Source organism: Mustela nigripes, chromosome 3 (assembly GCF_022355385.1).
Source record: "Mustela nigripes isolate SB6536 chromosome 3, MUSNIG.SB6536, whole genome shotgun sequence".
NCBI classification, from domain to species: domain Eukaryota; kingdom Metazoa; phylum Chordata; class Mammalia; order Carnivora; family Mustelidae; genus Mustela; species Mustela nigripes.
The window spans coordinates 60,708,862-60,724,369 of record NC_081559.1 but is presented as its reverse complement, the minus strand read 5'-3'; the positions used below and the strand labels follow the sequence as shown (position 1 = coordinate 60,724,369).

The window sequence follows — 15,508 nt, the reverse complement described above, 5'->3', positions numbered from 1 at the left end:
TGCAGACACATTGCCAAATTTAATGCAAATGGATCACAATAGAGAACCAACACATAAGTGATCCTACAGGTTCTGCCTGCATAAAGTTTACTTTTCTTTCAAGAACTGAGTCAATATCATATCTCTTCTCTTTGAAGTATACCTTCCCACTCCCCCAAACTAGCTTTGAGATGCTCTCATTGCTCTGAATTTTTAAGTTACTCATCTGTTTTATGACACTTAATTTTTCCTTTGTATTCATTATTTAATTACTTAGACATTGTATCTATCCTGGTTAGATTTCTAGTTCACCATAGAAAGATCTTGGTCTGATGACCAATATGCTTTCCAATTATCACCACCAAAGGTGACAAATACTTTGTTATTTGAATAATAGGGAACATTAGGATGTTCTTAATAGAAGTTCCATGTAAAATAATATTTCAATTAGTGCTTTGTTCTGCTCTCCATTTTTCTTTTTAAGAAGCCTTATCTTTAGTAATTTGAGTTTTCATCACAGACTCCAAGTACTTTAAGAAATAAGAGTCACACATACATAGAACATTAAAACTGTTCATTGGAGTTTGCTGTGGTGTGCTGTGGTGTGCAGTGAAGAGGAAAGATGTCCCAAGGAATGGTGACTCAGTCTGGACCTTGAAGGATAAAGAATATGGTAAAGGTAGAGAGGATGGGGAGGGCTTTCAAATGGAGACCAGGATGGGCCACATTTGGAGATGACAGAGTGCCTGGCATGATGAAAGCCGGGGCTGGGAGGAGGATGGCGGCAGCAGAAGGTGCCGGTCAGACCTCAGTCCTGCCACTCAGTTCCTGCTGCTTTCTCTCCCTGCCTGTGGCAATTGGGCTTCTCTTCATCCTTCCTGATGAAACTCTCGACACCTTAAGTTTCCCAATTATATCTTGCTAATGAATCCAGTGTATATTTTTCAGTACACATTGTCTTTAAAATAAAATATAATCAGTGTCTCAAAGTCCAACAGGTAATTCTGATGTAAAAATTCATTCTCTTCCTTGGTGGGGTGAACTTTTTCTTCCCAGTTATATGTATAGGTACCTCTTGTTTTGTGGGAAATACTCACTGGTGTAAAAAATCCATTCATTCAGTAAATATGAATGTCTCTTATGAGGCAGACATTGTTCCAGAAGTTTTATTCATTTGCAAATTTGTGTAACACAGGGCAGTCCCTACTGTCATGTAATTAATTACTCTTTAATGGAAGGAGACATGATAAACAAGTATGTTAGTTGCTGATAAGCCCTAAGGCAAAAAGTAAAACAAATAAAGGTACTGTCTTAAAGTTAGGAACAGATCCTATGAGGATCTTCTGTCGGGAATGTTGTAGGAGTAGAAAAAAGGGGGAGGGTGGATTATTCTAGGTGTGTTCAAGGGAAAGGCAAGAGTCACAGTAGTGGAGGGTCATGAATGTAGGTAGAAAGGAAATTGGAGAGACCAGAGCTAAGAGGACAAAACTCTAGGTCTTACTCTCTGTGAAGTCAGAAGTCAGCGGAGGCTATGAGAGGAAGTGTGGTGATCTGACTTAACAATTTCAGAGGCTCATTCCAGCCGCTGTGTTGAGAAGAGGATGTAAAGTGGCAATGCTGGGAGCTGGGAGACTGCTTAGCAGCTTGAACAGAGAGGTGTTCGGTGAACGGGGCTGTCGGTGGAAGCCAGGTTTATCATGTAGAGCTGGCAGAAGTTGTCGATGGATTGGATGGCAACTGTGTGTGTGAGGGGACTTTTTTGGCTTAAGCAACTGAAAGAATTGTGATTTACAGAGATGGGAAGACTTGGAGAGAAAGGGGTATGGTTTGGAGGAGCTGGGGAGAGGAATCGGAAGTTAAATTAAGCTGGAGATTGCAGTTAATCATCTGACTCCAGATGTCAAGCAGGCATTGGATTTACAAATCTGGATTTGAAGGGAGAGATCCAAGCTGACTATTTAGCGTTTAAAATTTTCTTCATACAGATCTTTCAATTTTTTTTTATACATATTAAAACAATTTTTAAGGTTCATTTTTGTTGCTATTGTAAAGTAAGTTTTTTTTTTTTCCATTATACTTTCTGACTAATTTTGCTTTTGTTTATATAGGCCATTCATTTTAGTTTGTTTATATACCGAGCTGCTTTAATGAATTCTCTTATTTATCAATGTTTTTAAAAAAACTGATTCACTGATTTCTTATCTCCTTTAAATTTTCTGTGCATTTTTACCAAATTGTTCAATTCTGTAAAGTAGCAGTTTCTTTCATGTCTCCATATGATGTCCTGTGCCTGAAATACCAATTATTTCTTGTTTTTTCCTGTGAGTTTGTATTTATTCCCTTAAACTCCACTCTTGTTTCTCATCTGTAATACGTTTCTGGGTTCCTAAGAAAGTTTCTCTTTCCATGAGCTTTAGCTGTATCAACTGTGTACCTACATTAGGGCAATCATCAAACTTTATCATCATTTTGTATGTATCTATCAGTTTGTTGGAGGTTCGAACTCTTTTGGGGTGGGAACTGGGTCTTACCATTTTTACGTCCCCAGTGTTTAGGTGAATCTGCCACATAATTGTCTGTTAGGTAATTGTATGTTGAATACATGAGTAGTTAATTTCTACATATTAAAAACGTTTTGAAACTGGATAAGATTTTCTTTGTATAGATATTTTATAAGTGTATTAATAGTAACACTTTTAAAAATTCACTTTTGTCACTAGTGTAAAAGAAATATTTTCTCAAGTGCATTATATTTGTGCGATTATATCTTAAAAATGAAAGGCCTATTATTTTAGAAAATTAATGTACAGTGTTGGAAGCTTGTTTCTGCTTTCCGTGCCATCAGATGCATATAGGTACTTGGATTTATGAAACCTTAAATTTTGCAAATGACAAATGGGTGGATGTTACATATTTACTTACAAAGAAGCTCTTTTATCTTGTTTGGTTTTTTACTTTGTGTAGGAAATGGGGAGAGGGAGAATTTAAAGTTTATATTTTTCTGGAAAGCAGTAGTAGTTGTTCTTCGAAAAGCAATTAGCTTTTCCTAAAGGCAACATTTTCCAAAGCTTAGGTATATGTCATTACTAGTAGTTACTTTATATTTATTTTTGTTTTACTTTTTCAACCCATCAAGTCAGTGAATTGGCCCATGTGAAATTTTTCAGGGTGTCTACTACCTATTTCTGTTATAAACAGGTTAAGAGTTTGCCCTTGTGACACTGAAACATTTATTAGAGTAATTATTTATAGATTTTTTTTTCACTGAAGCAGAAATATATTCCATCAAATAACCAATCACAGTTCATTGTTCATTGCTGAGTGCAACGGGACATATGGCATGCTTCTCTTTTGTAGGGAGTTATAAATGTAGGCACAGAGATAAAACCTGGTACCCAGGAAAAAAACTGTAGAAACATTAAATTTATGGAATCTGTTGTATATGCTATATAGGGAGAGACTCTGAATGTTGAGGGGTTAGGGGAGGGTGGTTTCAGCAAGACCTCAAAGAGTAGGTAGGGGTTGTCTGGATAGAGAGGCAGAACACACTAGATTGGAAACAGAATGAAAGGAACATAGGTAAGAGCTGTTATGAGGTGTGGAAATGAGATGCTGACCTCCATCCTGACGTAGTAAGGATTTTTATGCTTTATCTCATCAAAAAAAGTATTACACTTTTTCTTCACTATATTTAAAACACATTAGTTGAACTTCATGGAGGTGAGTATCAACGTTATTTGTTATCATGTTTTTATTACCAGATAATGTAGTCATATTGTTGAATGCAAAAGAAAATGCCAATTAAAGAGGGCAAAAACAAACAAGCAAACAAAAATCCCTTAATTCCAACATCTCAAATAAGCAGTAAACATTTTGGTGCATTTTTTAATTAGATGTGAAAAACACACACACATTGTATTTTTATTAAGTTAGATCATATTAGAAAGTTACTTTAAAAATAGAAATATTTTATTTTCTGTGTTTTGTTTTATTTAAGGAGAAAACCAAAAGCCAAGGCACCACTTCCTCCAGCTGAGACCAGATATCTCGATGCCTCTCCAGTTGATGATACTGTAGAATCCTCTGCTTGCATCATGGAACAGAAAGAAAACACAATAGATAAAGACATTGAACTCTCAGTGGTGCTACCTGGGGATATTATCAAATCGACTACTGTTCACGGCAGGTACGACACAGCAAATGAAAGAGCAGGAGTTCCTTTTCTTCTTGGGTCATTGATACTCTCTGTTGCATATATACCTCTTGATTTTTTTCTTTGACAAAATACTTCATTCGTCACTCAGTTATCAATTAAATATGCCAAAGGTGATAAATTTTATCTAATAATATTTTAGTATCAATGCTTTGAATTCCACAATCCCAGTCAAGTGACTCTTGAAATTTAGAGTGATTTTTTTTCTGTTGCTACTTATTTAATAAGTTTTCTTTAAAAAAAAAAAAAAAAAGCCTTTCCCAGAGGAACAGTTGTTGGTTATATTAATTTTGTTTAGTCCAACTTACAAAGCAAACCAGTGGTCTATAAGAAAATTCTTGCCCTTCCTCTTCAAATTATTCCTTCCTTTTTAAAGCTGCTTCTCTGAATTTGCTTTTGCAAAAGTTACTAAGTACTCTTAAAATGTCATACTCTCTTATGTATCTATAAAACTAGTAGGATTTTTTAGTTCTTTGAATGATTTCATTAATGTATTAAAAATGTGGATAAGTTTAATAGAAATGTAAAATTAAGCTTTAACCTAGCAAGAAGTGAAAATGTGATTTAGGAGAGTGATATTTTTAATACCTGCATAAAAATTGGAAAAATGGAATAAAGCCAAGTGTAATTTTCCATTTCATTTTGAAGTGGAAAGTTACATGAGTTGTATGCTTGGTCTTGTTCTACCTTTCACCTTCAACTGCCCGTTCGTTATCAGGAGTCCTGTTTTAGAAATCTAAGCTGATTTGACCTTTGGGGGGAGAGAGAGAAAGAGAGTGTGTGTAGAACAAAAGAATAAGCAACGTATTGGGTAATGCATTCTTACAGGGTGGTTTTATCTAGAAGAAACTCATTCAAGATAACCTTAATCTTAAGACTTCCCATCAAGCATAGGTGTCAACTTCACAAATTATTGAAAAATATGTGAACATAGAAAGGTTTAGCATTAACATACAATACATAATATTGGGTATTAAATTCTCATTAAATTTAAATAAGTTGCATTTTGCCATTGATTTTGTATGGGGAGTGGTTTTGGAGATCACATGTTGAGTTGTATTGAGGAGGTTGAGAAACGTGTGTCTGTCCTTGGTGGGCTTCCAGCTCAGATGCAGGTAATCACCTGGGTTGTGCTTCTGGTAGGTAAGGAAGGCATCTTGGGAGTTAGAAACTCTGGCTATCATCTTCAATCATTGAAATAATCCTATTACCCTGGTTTAAAAATAATAATGGCAATGGATGTGTTGAGGGGTAATGAAGGCAGTTCCTCTTATTCTCCCTGAAGTCGAAGTCATTTTTTTTTAAAAAAGTCAGTATTTTTCCTAGGTCTTTACTGATGCTGAGAGGTAACAATGGTTTCCTCACCAGTACTTCTCAGACTTTCTTCTTAGGTAGGGTTTTCCTTCACTCCTCGCCTTTGAATATCGCAGGCTTTAGCCACGTGACTCTTTGGTTCTAGAGAGTCTACTTTTCCACTTCCACACCTTTTTGAAAGTTAGTAGCTCAAGTGACACTTTTATTTATAAAAGTTCTCTAATCTTCCTAGCATGAACTTTACCCCCAACTTCCAAACTCTCTGACATTTTATACCATTGAGTTACCATATATTATACTATGCTCTAATTAATATGCATGTCTTGTCTTCTTGATTAAACCACAAGATCCATGCAGGCTTCATTGTTTTATTGTGCTAAGCACAGTTTCTTGGAATATGGCAGGCATTTAATAGATACATTAAAATGAATATTGTCTCCCTAATCTCTTAGATGTAGATGGAGGTAACGACTTAAATGGTATGTTTTAGAGACGTTTGCTTGGATAGTCCCTGGTTCTTTTCCTAGGATCTTTTAAATAAAGACAGTTTTTCCACGCAGAGACCAGAGAAGTTATGTCCCAAATTCTGATTGCTTTTGTCGGTTTGTTTGTTTTGTTTGTTTATTTTTAATTAACATATATATTATTTGCTTCAGGGGTAGAGACCTATGAATCATGAGTCTTACACACCTCACAGCACTTACCATAGCACATACCCTCCCCAATATCCATCATCCAGCCACGCCATCCCTCCCTCCCACCCCTCAGCAATCCTGTTTATTTCCTGAGATGAAGAGTCTCTTATGGTTTGTCTCCCTTCCCAGTCCCATCTTGTTTCATTTTTTCCTTCCCAACGTGCCACAACCCCTCACCTTGCCTCTCAAATTCCTCGTATTGGAGAGATTATATGATAAAATTTGTTTAGGGCTGAAAAATTTTCCTGGGAGCAGAATTTGTTTCCTATCAGTGTTTTCACTAGGGGGTTTGGTTCAGGGACTTGTTCTTAATAGTTTTATCATTCAGGAATGATATATATGTATCATTTGTAGATGCACTGACTCATTTTTTAATATTAAGTGTTTATGATTAAAAGTGGTTGTTAGGAGTAGTTATAGATATTTTAGGCTGCAATTTGGGATATATTAAGAGTGTAATTTGGAGTGGAGGTCCTGGGTGGCTCAGTCAGTTAAGCATCTGCCTTTGGCTCGGATCATGATCCCAGTGTCCTGGGATTGACCCCTGTTTCCTACTCCCTGCTTAGTGGGGAGACTGGTTCTCCCTCTCCCTCTGCCCGTCCTCCTGCTCATGCTCTCTCTCTCTTTCTCTCTTGCTCTCTCTGTCTCTCTCAAATAAGTAAGTAAAACCTTTAAAAAAAAATAAGTATAATTTGGAGTATCTTGAATGTTGGAGCTACCATTGGCCCATGGTTAAAAAATGAAACACTGTTTAGCTGTAACAACAAACTGCGCAAAATACAAATTTTAGCTACCTAAAGTGAAGACCCATGACATGGATAACTTAAACTTGTTACTATGAATGGAATAGGGAAAGTTTCAGCAAAGTAGTAGAAGAATTGGGTGGGAGATTAAGGAAGAGTAATTTTAAATAAGTTTCTATATAATGTTCTTTTAGATATTTCAGAGTTCCATATTGCCATTATGAATAGTCCTTAATAGAATTTTTTTGAGCCATCTTTTCTTAATTTGTCTAAATATTCCTTGTGTATGATATTTATTTTGATAGTATTATTTATATGCATTTCCTTTGAAAAATAATATTAGTATTAGACTAGAATATTAAGAAAACTTAAATGCTTCATTTAAGTTCAGATATGTATCTCTATATAAATATATATAAAATATATAAATATATATATATTCCCCCCAAAAATGTCTTTTTTTTTTTTTTAAAGATTATTCATTTATTTATTTGACAGAGAGAGAGAGAGAGAGAGGGAGAGATAGCACAAGTAGGCAGAGAGGCAGGCGGAGAGAAAGGGGGAGGCAGGCTCCCCGCTGAGCAGAGAGCCCGATGCGAGGCTTGATCCCAGGACCCTGAGATCATGACCTGAGCTGAAGGCAGAAGCTGAACCCACTGGGCCACCCAGGAGCGCCCCCCACCCAAATGTCTTCTTGGGGAAGATTTTTCAAGTTTCTCTCTGTCTTCTTATACAACTTACGCAGAGATATGCTTAGAATGTTCCATTTGCAGGAATGTGAACACATAGCATTATCTACAGAAGAATGCTCTTATTTGTACATTGATTTTCACCAAAGAGCTTATTCAGATTAGGGAACACAATAAGGTCAGAAGTGGTTATAGACTTTATGCTCAGGGGGCAAGTAAAAACTTCTGATTTAGGTCAATAACCTTACTCTCTTTACCAATCTTTTGGTACTAGAGTTTAATGATAATGCATCTTTAAGGACCAGAAGTCACTTTAGTCTGCCATCTTGCCTTTTTGTAATCCTGGCTTACTGTTGAGGGTAGCTACAGTGCCAGCCCGCAAACCCTTGGGCATTTCTGTATTCTTGTCATGGATGATTGGATTGAAGGGAGATGGAATTAAAATATTTACCATAGTGCGTGTCTGTGTGTCTGTATGTATGTAGTGTGTGTGTGTATAAATATGTATATTATGTGTGTATATGTATATATTTGTATGTGTACATATATGCATATATACACACATAAACATATATCTCTGTGTGTGTGTGCGTGGGCCAACCTTTTTCACCAGGCAGAGCTGCTCTGTGCCTTACTTAAAGTAAGCATTAAAGGACACTGCTGTTAGAGATAAGGTGCCAAGGGGCTGCCTTCCTCAGAAGGTGCTGCAATATGCAACGGTATAAGTAGTGGTGTCTCAAAGTACTTGGGAAAGTTAATTTTTAATGATAATGAGCTTATGAGCCGAAAACTACAGAGAATAAGGAAGTATGTGGGTATGTTTGCCTATCACTCTAGATCCTTACCTTATCATGAGGTGTCTGCCCAGTATGTAATTATTCCTCATGAAATAAGTGTTCCTTTTTCCTCTGTTTTCTTTGGGATACTTTATTTATGTATTTATGTATGTATGTATGTATGTATGTATTTATTTATTTTGAAAGGATTCTTTTTTTTTTTTTAAGATTTTATTTATTTGACAGAGAGAGACACAGCTAGACAGAGAACACAAGCAGGGGGAGGGGGAGAGGGAGAGGGAGAAGCAAGCTTCCTGCCAAGCAGGGAACCTGATGCAGGGCTTGATCCTGGGACCCTGGGATCATGACCTGAGCCGAAGATAGATGCCCAATGACTGAGCCACCCAGGCACCTCTCTTTGGGATACTTTAAAAGTAGTTCTCATTTGGGAGATTTGGCAAAAGATTGACATTAATCCCCCTTTTTTTAGCCTGTGGAAAGAGCATTGTATGGCTATACTAGTATTCTCCCACAAAAGGGAGGAATGGAATCAACACCATTTATAAAAAACAAAGATAGATTTTTCTTTTATGCTCCTACCCTAAGTAGAAATTTGTTTTGATTTGAGCAAATCTGAGAATGAAATGAATGAAAATACAAATAAAGAAAGCATAGAACTTGAAGTTAGACATCCTGGGCCCTGTGGTTGATTCTGTAACTTGCTGTGTGACCTGAGGCAAGTCATCTCACCTTTCTGGCCTTTGCCTGTAAAATTACCCAGAGACTCATTACATATGATTTGTGACCTGGATTTACCTGTCTAACAGCACCGGTTTATAGCAGAGTTGAGAGTAAGCCCAGTTTTGACTGGCACTGGGTGGGTCAGAGAACTAGCTCAGAAATGGTTTACATGGATTACAGTGCCACCTGTTGGAAAAAGTAGACTATGAAAAATGACAATATTGGATCAGTGTGGGTCAGTTTCGTTTAAAAAAAAAATCAGTAATAGAACCGTATGGGTCCCAGAGGAGTTTCACAATTTCATAACATACTTACATTTATTGAAAAGTGTCAAATAATGACACATGTGTAGTAAATACATTATATAATAGGTGAATAGAGTTGAAGAACACACTGTTAAAAATCCATTCCATGGCACAAATCATGTTGAACTTCCTAAGAATTCTTAAATTTTGCTTTAGGTACTGAGTCAGTTGTAACTGCTCAAAATAACAGTTGGAATTGTAACTGCTAAAGTATTTCAGTATACCAGAGCTGCTTGAGTTTTTATTGGAGAGACTGAAGAATCCTGTTAACTGGGCTCCAGTACTGCCTTCCACACCCCTGAGCCAGGGAGCACATAAGCCTCTGCAGGCTGATTGCACTCCTTGTTGGTGGGAAAATGTGACAGAATACTCACAAATGTCCTCTGAGTGTCATTTTTAGGTGGACTACCCTTTTCTCCTTTCCTGGCCTCCCTGCCTTATAACAATGATCCTTGTTAATTTTCTTTTTAATTTTTTATAATTACAAATGCAACACTTGGACACTATGTAAGTAGGAAAATGCAGATAAGCTAAAAAATAATTAAAATACGATGTCATTTTTAAACAGGCAGATTACAACTATTAACTTTATGGTATATAACCTTTCATTCATACACACATGCGCAGACACACACAAATGTATGTGTACACATATACCTATATAGGCACTTTTCTTTTTAACCGCTATCATGTTGCACATGCCATCTTGTTAACCTGTCCCTTTTTCAGTTAATGATTTCTAACTTTAGTGTCAGTACAATTTATCTTATCCTTTGTCTATATTTGAATTGTCCCAATTGCTGCGAGATATATTTATAGTACTCTTTTTTTTTTAATAAGGGATGTGTATGTGTGTTTAATAGGTATGTTATTAAATCACAGTTCTTGCGAAGGTAATTATTTATGACTAGCTGTGAATGTAACATCCTAGATACATGACCAAGTAGATTTAGCCTAAAGTGGTGAACTTCAATTTTTTTTTTTACTTTTAGAAATATGTATTTTGTCTGTTTAGTACGGATGTATATTATTGTCTTCAAATCTTAAAACTGTTACTTTCTTCAAAGTGTTTCCTATAGCATCATTCAGTAAGCATTCTCAATTTTGAGATTAGGTTTATTTGTTTTATGTACCTGATCCCCTTCATTTCATGCACATAAGAATAGTTAGAGAACATTAGTTCATTCGTGAACTCACTACTGAACTAGGTTGGTTAGCGTAGGACAAATGTCAGCCCTGCAGGCAGTGTTCTAAAACTTCCCACACTATCATTGGTAAGTCTGATTGGGTTGTTGGTATACATTTGGAAGGGGCAGTGAGAACTAATTCAACTCAACTCAGTTTTGAGGATCCAGTGAAAATGGTATAATGCTTTACTGGATACTAAGACAGATTTAAAGAGTCATAATAAGGAAGAATCTTATTCATAGAATTCAGCCCCTATCGGATACTTGAAATCTATCTATTCATAATAAGTCCTTATCATTATGCATCCTCATTTTCCTGTGACAGTCCTTGTTTATACCTGTTTTCCCAGATTATTTACTGATAGTGCCCTCCTTTCACTCTCAGATGTCCCAGATTGGATGATAAATTACATAGCCACCCTATTGGTAAGTGGCTTTGTTTAAACACTTCCAAGGGTTGGAAATTCAATGAGACAGTTATTGGACTTCTTGTTGATCTGTGAGCTCTTTAGTGAACCATGACCTTCATTTTTGATACCGAGTTGGATCTTTAGAAATACAAAAATGGAGGTCTTATCTAGCAGGTAACACATCTAGGACAAGTTTACCCCTAATAGTTGTCATGAATGCAGAAAGAGTCACCCTAGGAGTTAGGGGGTTACTTAGTGATGTCATCATTCTTTGAAGGAAAACTGCAGATAGCAGTTAGCTTCTTACAAACCATGTATCCCATCCTGAATCCTGACTTAGGGTATTACTGGGCTAAAATGTAACTGTCAGGACTCAGGAAATTCTAATTGTGACTGCACCTTAATTGTGTATATGTTCTTCATTATCTGGTCATGTAACTTCTCTAAGCTCAGTTTTTTAAAATTCATGAAGTGGGAGTAGCTTTTGTGGTGGTTGTGAGCTCAAATGAGGTAATAGATACGAAATTCATATGAGGGATTGTCATTTACTTCCAAAGGGAGTAGGAAATTTCATAGGGATTTCTTCATTTCAAAGAAGAGAAAAGAGATTTTAGAGGGTCTTAAAAACAATATCTGCCCTCCAGGAAATTATTTCTCAAGAGAAATCTGAAAATAGTAATGCACGGTAGTCTCTTAAATAACTATAAACTATAGTTTATAGTTCAAAGTGAGGGGCTTATATGGAGGAGGAGAATATTATTTCTTATTTGATGAAGTGATGACCAAATTCAGCCAATCCTTTCCTACTTTTAATAATTTGGCTCAAGTTTTGGGTGGCCTGTTGGCATGTGCTTCCACTTTAGCAAGCAGGAACATAAGCATCCTTCCTGGGGTGATCCTGGGGTAGAACCTGTTAGCTAGTTGCTGTTTAGTACATCAACTTGGGATAGTTCTTCTCACAACAGAATTGTTGTTTTTGCTGGAAGTAATTTGGCTTCCAGGGGGGAAAATTCTCAACTATATGCAAGAGAAGATTTTGTTTTCTGTTGTGCAGTTTGTGACTTGCAAATCCCCAAAGCAGCCCCATTGCATGCGGAGACTGCTTAAAGGTTATGTCCTACTTTTATAGTGCTAAGGCTCCTTCATGAGAGAGTTAAGACAGTAATTCCCACTCTCAAAATCAGCTAGGTCAGGATCTTCTCTTCTGTGCTTCTAGTGCCAAATTCTGAGGCTGCAATGAACTATTTGAAGTATTTGAACTGGTCTGAGGTTATTTTTGGAAAAGGTCTAACCCAACTTAATGCTTATATCTCACCTCTGTAAAGATGTCTTGACTTTAGATACAAGGCTACTAGTTCAGTTTGTAAATTAAGAAAAAACAGCTTTCATGCCTATGTGTGTTTTTTAAAGCATATGAATCTCTTTTCAGTGACTTTGCTTTTTCATACATCCAATACCATGCAGATAACTCCTATATATTGAGTTATGTGTGTGTGTGTGTGTGTGTGTGTATACATACATACACTGTTATATATTGTCTGCTGTGTGTTTGAGATACCAGATTAAGAGAGAAATAATCACTGGTTTCTATAATATCCTCATTCAGTGATACTGACCTCACTAGTACAGACATTGTATCAGGTCCTGGGAATAAACACTGCTAAGAGCTGGTCCTGCAAGAAGAGAGTTCATATCCAGGTATAAATGGAACTCAGGTAACATCTTGTGGCCACTCTGTTCCTTCAGGTCTAGATAAGATTGGCCTTAACCCCTGTTCTAGATCTTGTGGAAAGTTCTCTCCCCTTTATTAAATTATTATTGAAAATTCCTGAAGGTTAATGTTCTTAGAACCTCCTCTGGCTCTGACTTTTTGTTGTTGTGTTTTGTTTTGTTTTGTTTTTAAATATTTATTTATTTGACAGCACAAGCAGGGGGAGTAGCAGGCAGAGAGAGAGGGACTCCCCTTGAGCAAAGAGCCCAATGAGGGGCTCTGTCCCAGGATCCTGGGATCATGACATGAACCGAAGGCAGGCATTTAACTGAGCCAAACTGAAGTCCGGGCCCTGACTTTATGTCTTATTTTTGGATTCTTACTTTTTAGACTCTTCCTTTTGAAATTTCCTTTTTAAAAAAAAAAAAAAAAAGACTATTTATTTATTTATTTGATAGAAACCACAAGCAGGCAGAGAGGCAGGCAGGAGGGGGGTGGGGGAGTGGAAGCAGGCGCCCCACTGAGCAGAGGGCCCGATGCAGGGCTCGATCCCAGGACCATGACCTGAGCTGAAAGCAGAGGCTTAACCCACTGAGCCACCCAGGAACCCCTGAAATTTCCTTTCTTTTCTTGATTTAACACCTCGCCCTGAAGCTAAGACCAGACCTTAGTGATGGTCTGTGGGTCACCAGGAAAAGGTGAGTAAGTGCATCACATAGCAAATCATTTAATTCAGCACTTTACGCCTCCTGTTGGGTCCATTCAACAGCCCTCCCACACTCTGGTGTAAAGCCATCCTGGCCTCTTCCTACTGCTTAGCTCCTCTTTCTGTTTCTAATGTCTTCTCACTCTTTTCTTCTGGCATTGGCTTTAATTGTATCAGCACTTAATGAAATAATCTGAAATCTGACTAAGTCCTTATCTCCCCCTAAATTTTTGCAATACCTTTGTAACTTTTCCCCCCAAACTGTTTTGGATACAATAACAGCAACAAAAGAAAATTACCTTTTAAGACACACACACACACACACACACACACACACACACACAAAATAAATGAATGAATGAATGAATAAATAACACAGTGGCTTTTAAAAAAATAAACATGTATTATTGGTTTCAGAGGTACAGGTCTGTGATTCCTCTCTTACATAACACGCACTGCTTACTACATTACATGCTCTCCTTAATGTCCATCACCAGTGACCCCATCCCTTTATTTCCTCCACTCCAGCAATCCTGTTTGTTTTCTGTGATTGAGAGTTCTTATGATTTGTCTCCCTCTCCAATTGCATCTTGTCTTATTTTTTCCTATCTTACCCTCTGATCCTCTGTTTTGTTTTTTAAATTCCACATATGAGTGAGATCATATGATAATTGTCTTTCTCTGATTGACTTTTTAGGCTTAGCCTAATACCCTCTAGTTCCATTTGTGTTGTTGCAAATGGCATGATTTTATTTTAGGAGGGCTGTGTAATATTCCCTTGTGTATATTTTTACCACATCTTTATCCATTCATCTGTTGATGGACGTCTGGGCTCTTTCCATAGTTTGGCTATTGTGGACATTGCTGCTATAAACATTCGGGTGCACATGCCCCTTCGGATCACTACATTTGTATCTTTAGGGTAAAAACCCAGTAGTGTGATTGCTGGGTCAAAGGGCAGCTCTATTTTCAACTTTTTGAGGAACCTTCACACTTTTTTCCACAGTGGCTGCACCACCTTGCATTCCCACCAACAGTGTCCGAGGCTTCCCCTTTCTCCGCATCCTCTGCATCCTTGCCAATATCTGTCATTTTCTGACTTGGTAATTCGAACTGGTGTGACATGATATCTCACTGTGGTTGTGATTTATATTTCCCTGATGCCGAGTCATGTTGAGCATTTTTTCATGTAGGATAGTGGCTTCTTAAATCATGTATCACCCCTATTATTTACATTTGCTTTTTAGTTTTATTTTAAAAATAAAACATGACTTTTTTTTTCAAGTCAAAGTAAAAAATGAAAACAATCAGCATATAATCCTTTTAGATATACAGTAGACCCCATCATTCCTCAGAACTCCACCGGTTTTCTCTCTCACTTGGTAAAATCCCAAGCCGTTTTGGTTTCAGTCTACCACTTTCCCCCAGCAGTCTGCTTTCCGTTTTTTCTTGAACATGTAGAGCCCACGACTGCCTCAGGTCCTTTGTAACTTGTAAGTCCTTGTAACTGCCTCAGGTCCTTTGAAACTCATTCCATTCAGGTCTCTTGTTCTAGTGTCTTCTCTCTCTCCCCCCCCCCCCCCCCCCCGCTTAGAACAGTTCCTAACCTCCCTTGTTATCTTATTTTTCATCACAACATTTATCATATCTGATGTACTATATATTTTACTTGTTTCTTTATCCTCTTTTGATCGCAGGTTGGGAAGCTGTAGCATGTGTGTAAGAATTGGCTGGAGTGCTGGTCAAAGCACATATTGCTGGGCCCCACTCCCAGAGTTGGGGCTTGAGAATTTGTATTTCAAGAAGGTCCTAGAGATTCCGATGTTGCTGTCCATGAGTCACACTTTAAGAACCAATGTACCAGGGCGCCTGGATGGCTCAGTGGGTTAAGCCGCTGCCTTCGGCTCAGGTCATGATCTCAGAGTCCTGGTATCTAGTCCCGCATCGGGCTCTCTGCTCAGCGGAGAGCCTGCTTCCCTCTCTCTCTCTGCCTGCCTCTCCATCTACTTGTGATTTCTCTCTGTCAAATAAATAAATAA

The 15,508-nt window shown here is 37.5% G+C and overlaps 1 protein-coding gene across 7 annotated transcripts in view; it reads left to right on the top strand.

The window, feature by feature from the left end:
• COBLL1 (cordon-bleu WH2 repeat protein like 1) overlaps positions 1 to 15,508 on the top strand; it is a 169,806-nt gene that overhangs the window by 102,204 nt on the left and 52,094 nt on the right. For all 7 annotated transcript variants that reach the window (XM_059394087.1, XM_059394086.1, XM_059394085.1 and 4 more), the window contains one exon: positions 3,977 to 4,165. In XM_059394087.1, coding sequence (XP_059250070.1) covers positions 3,977 to 4,165 — 189 coding nt within the window. The remainder of the gene's footprint in view (positions 1 to 3,976; positions 4,166 to 15,508) is intronic.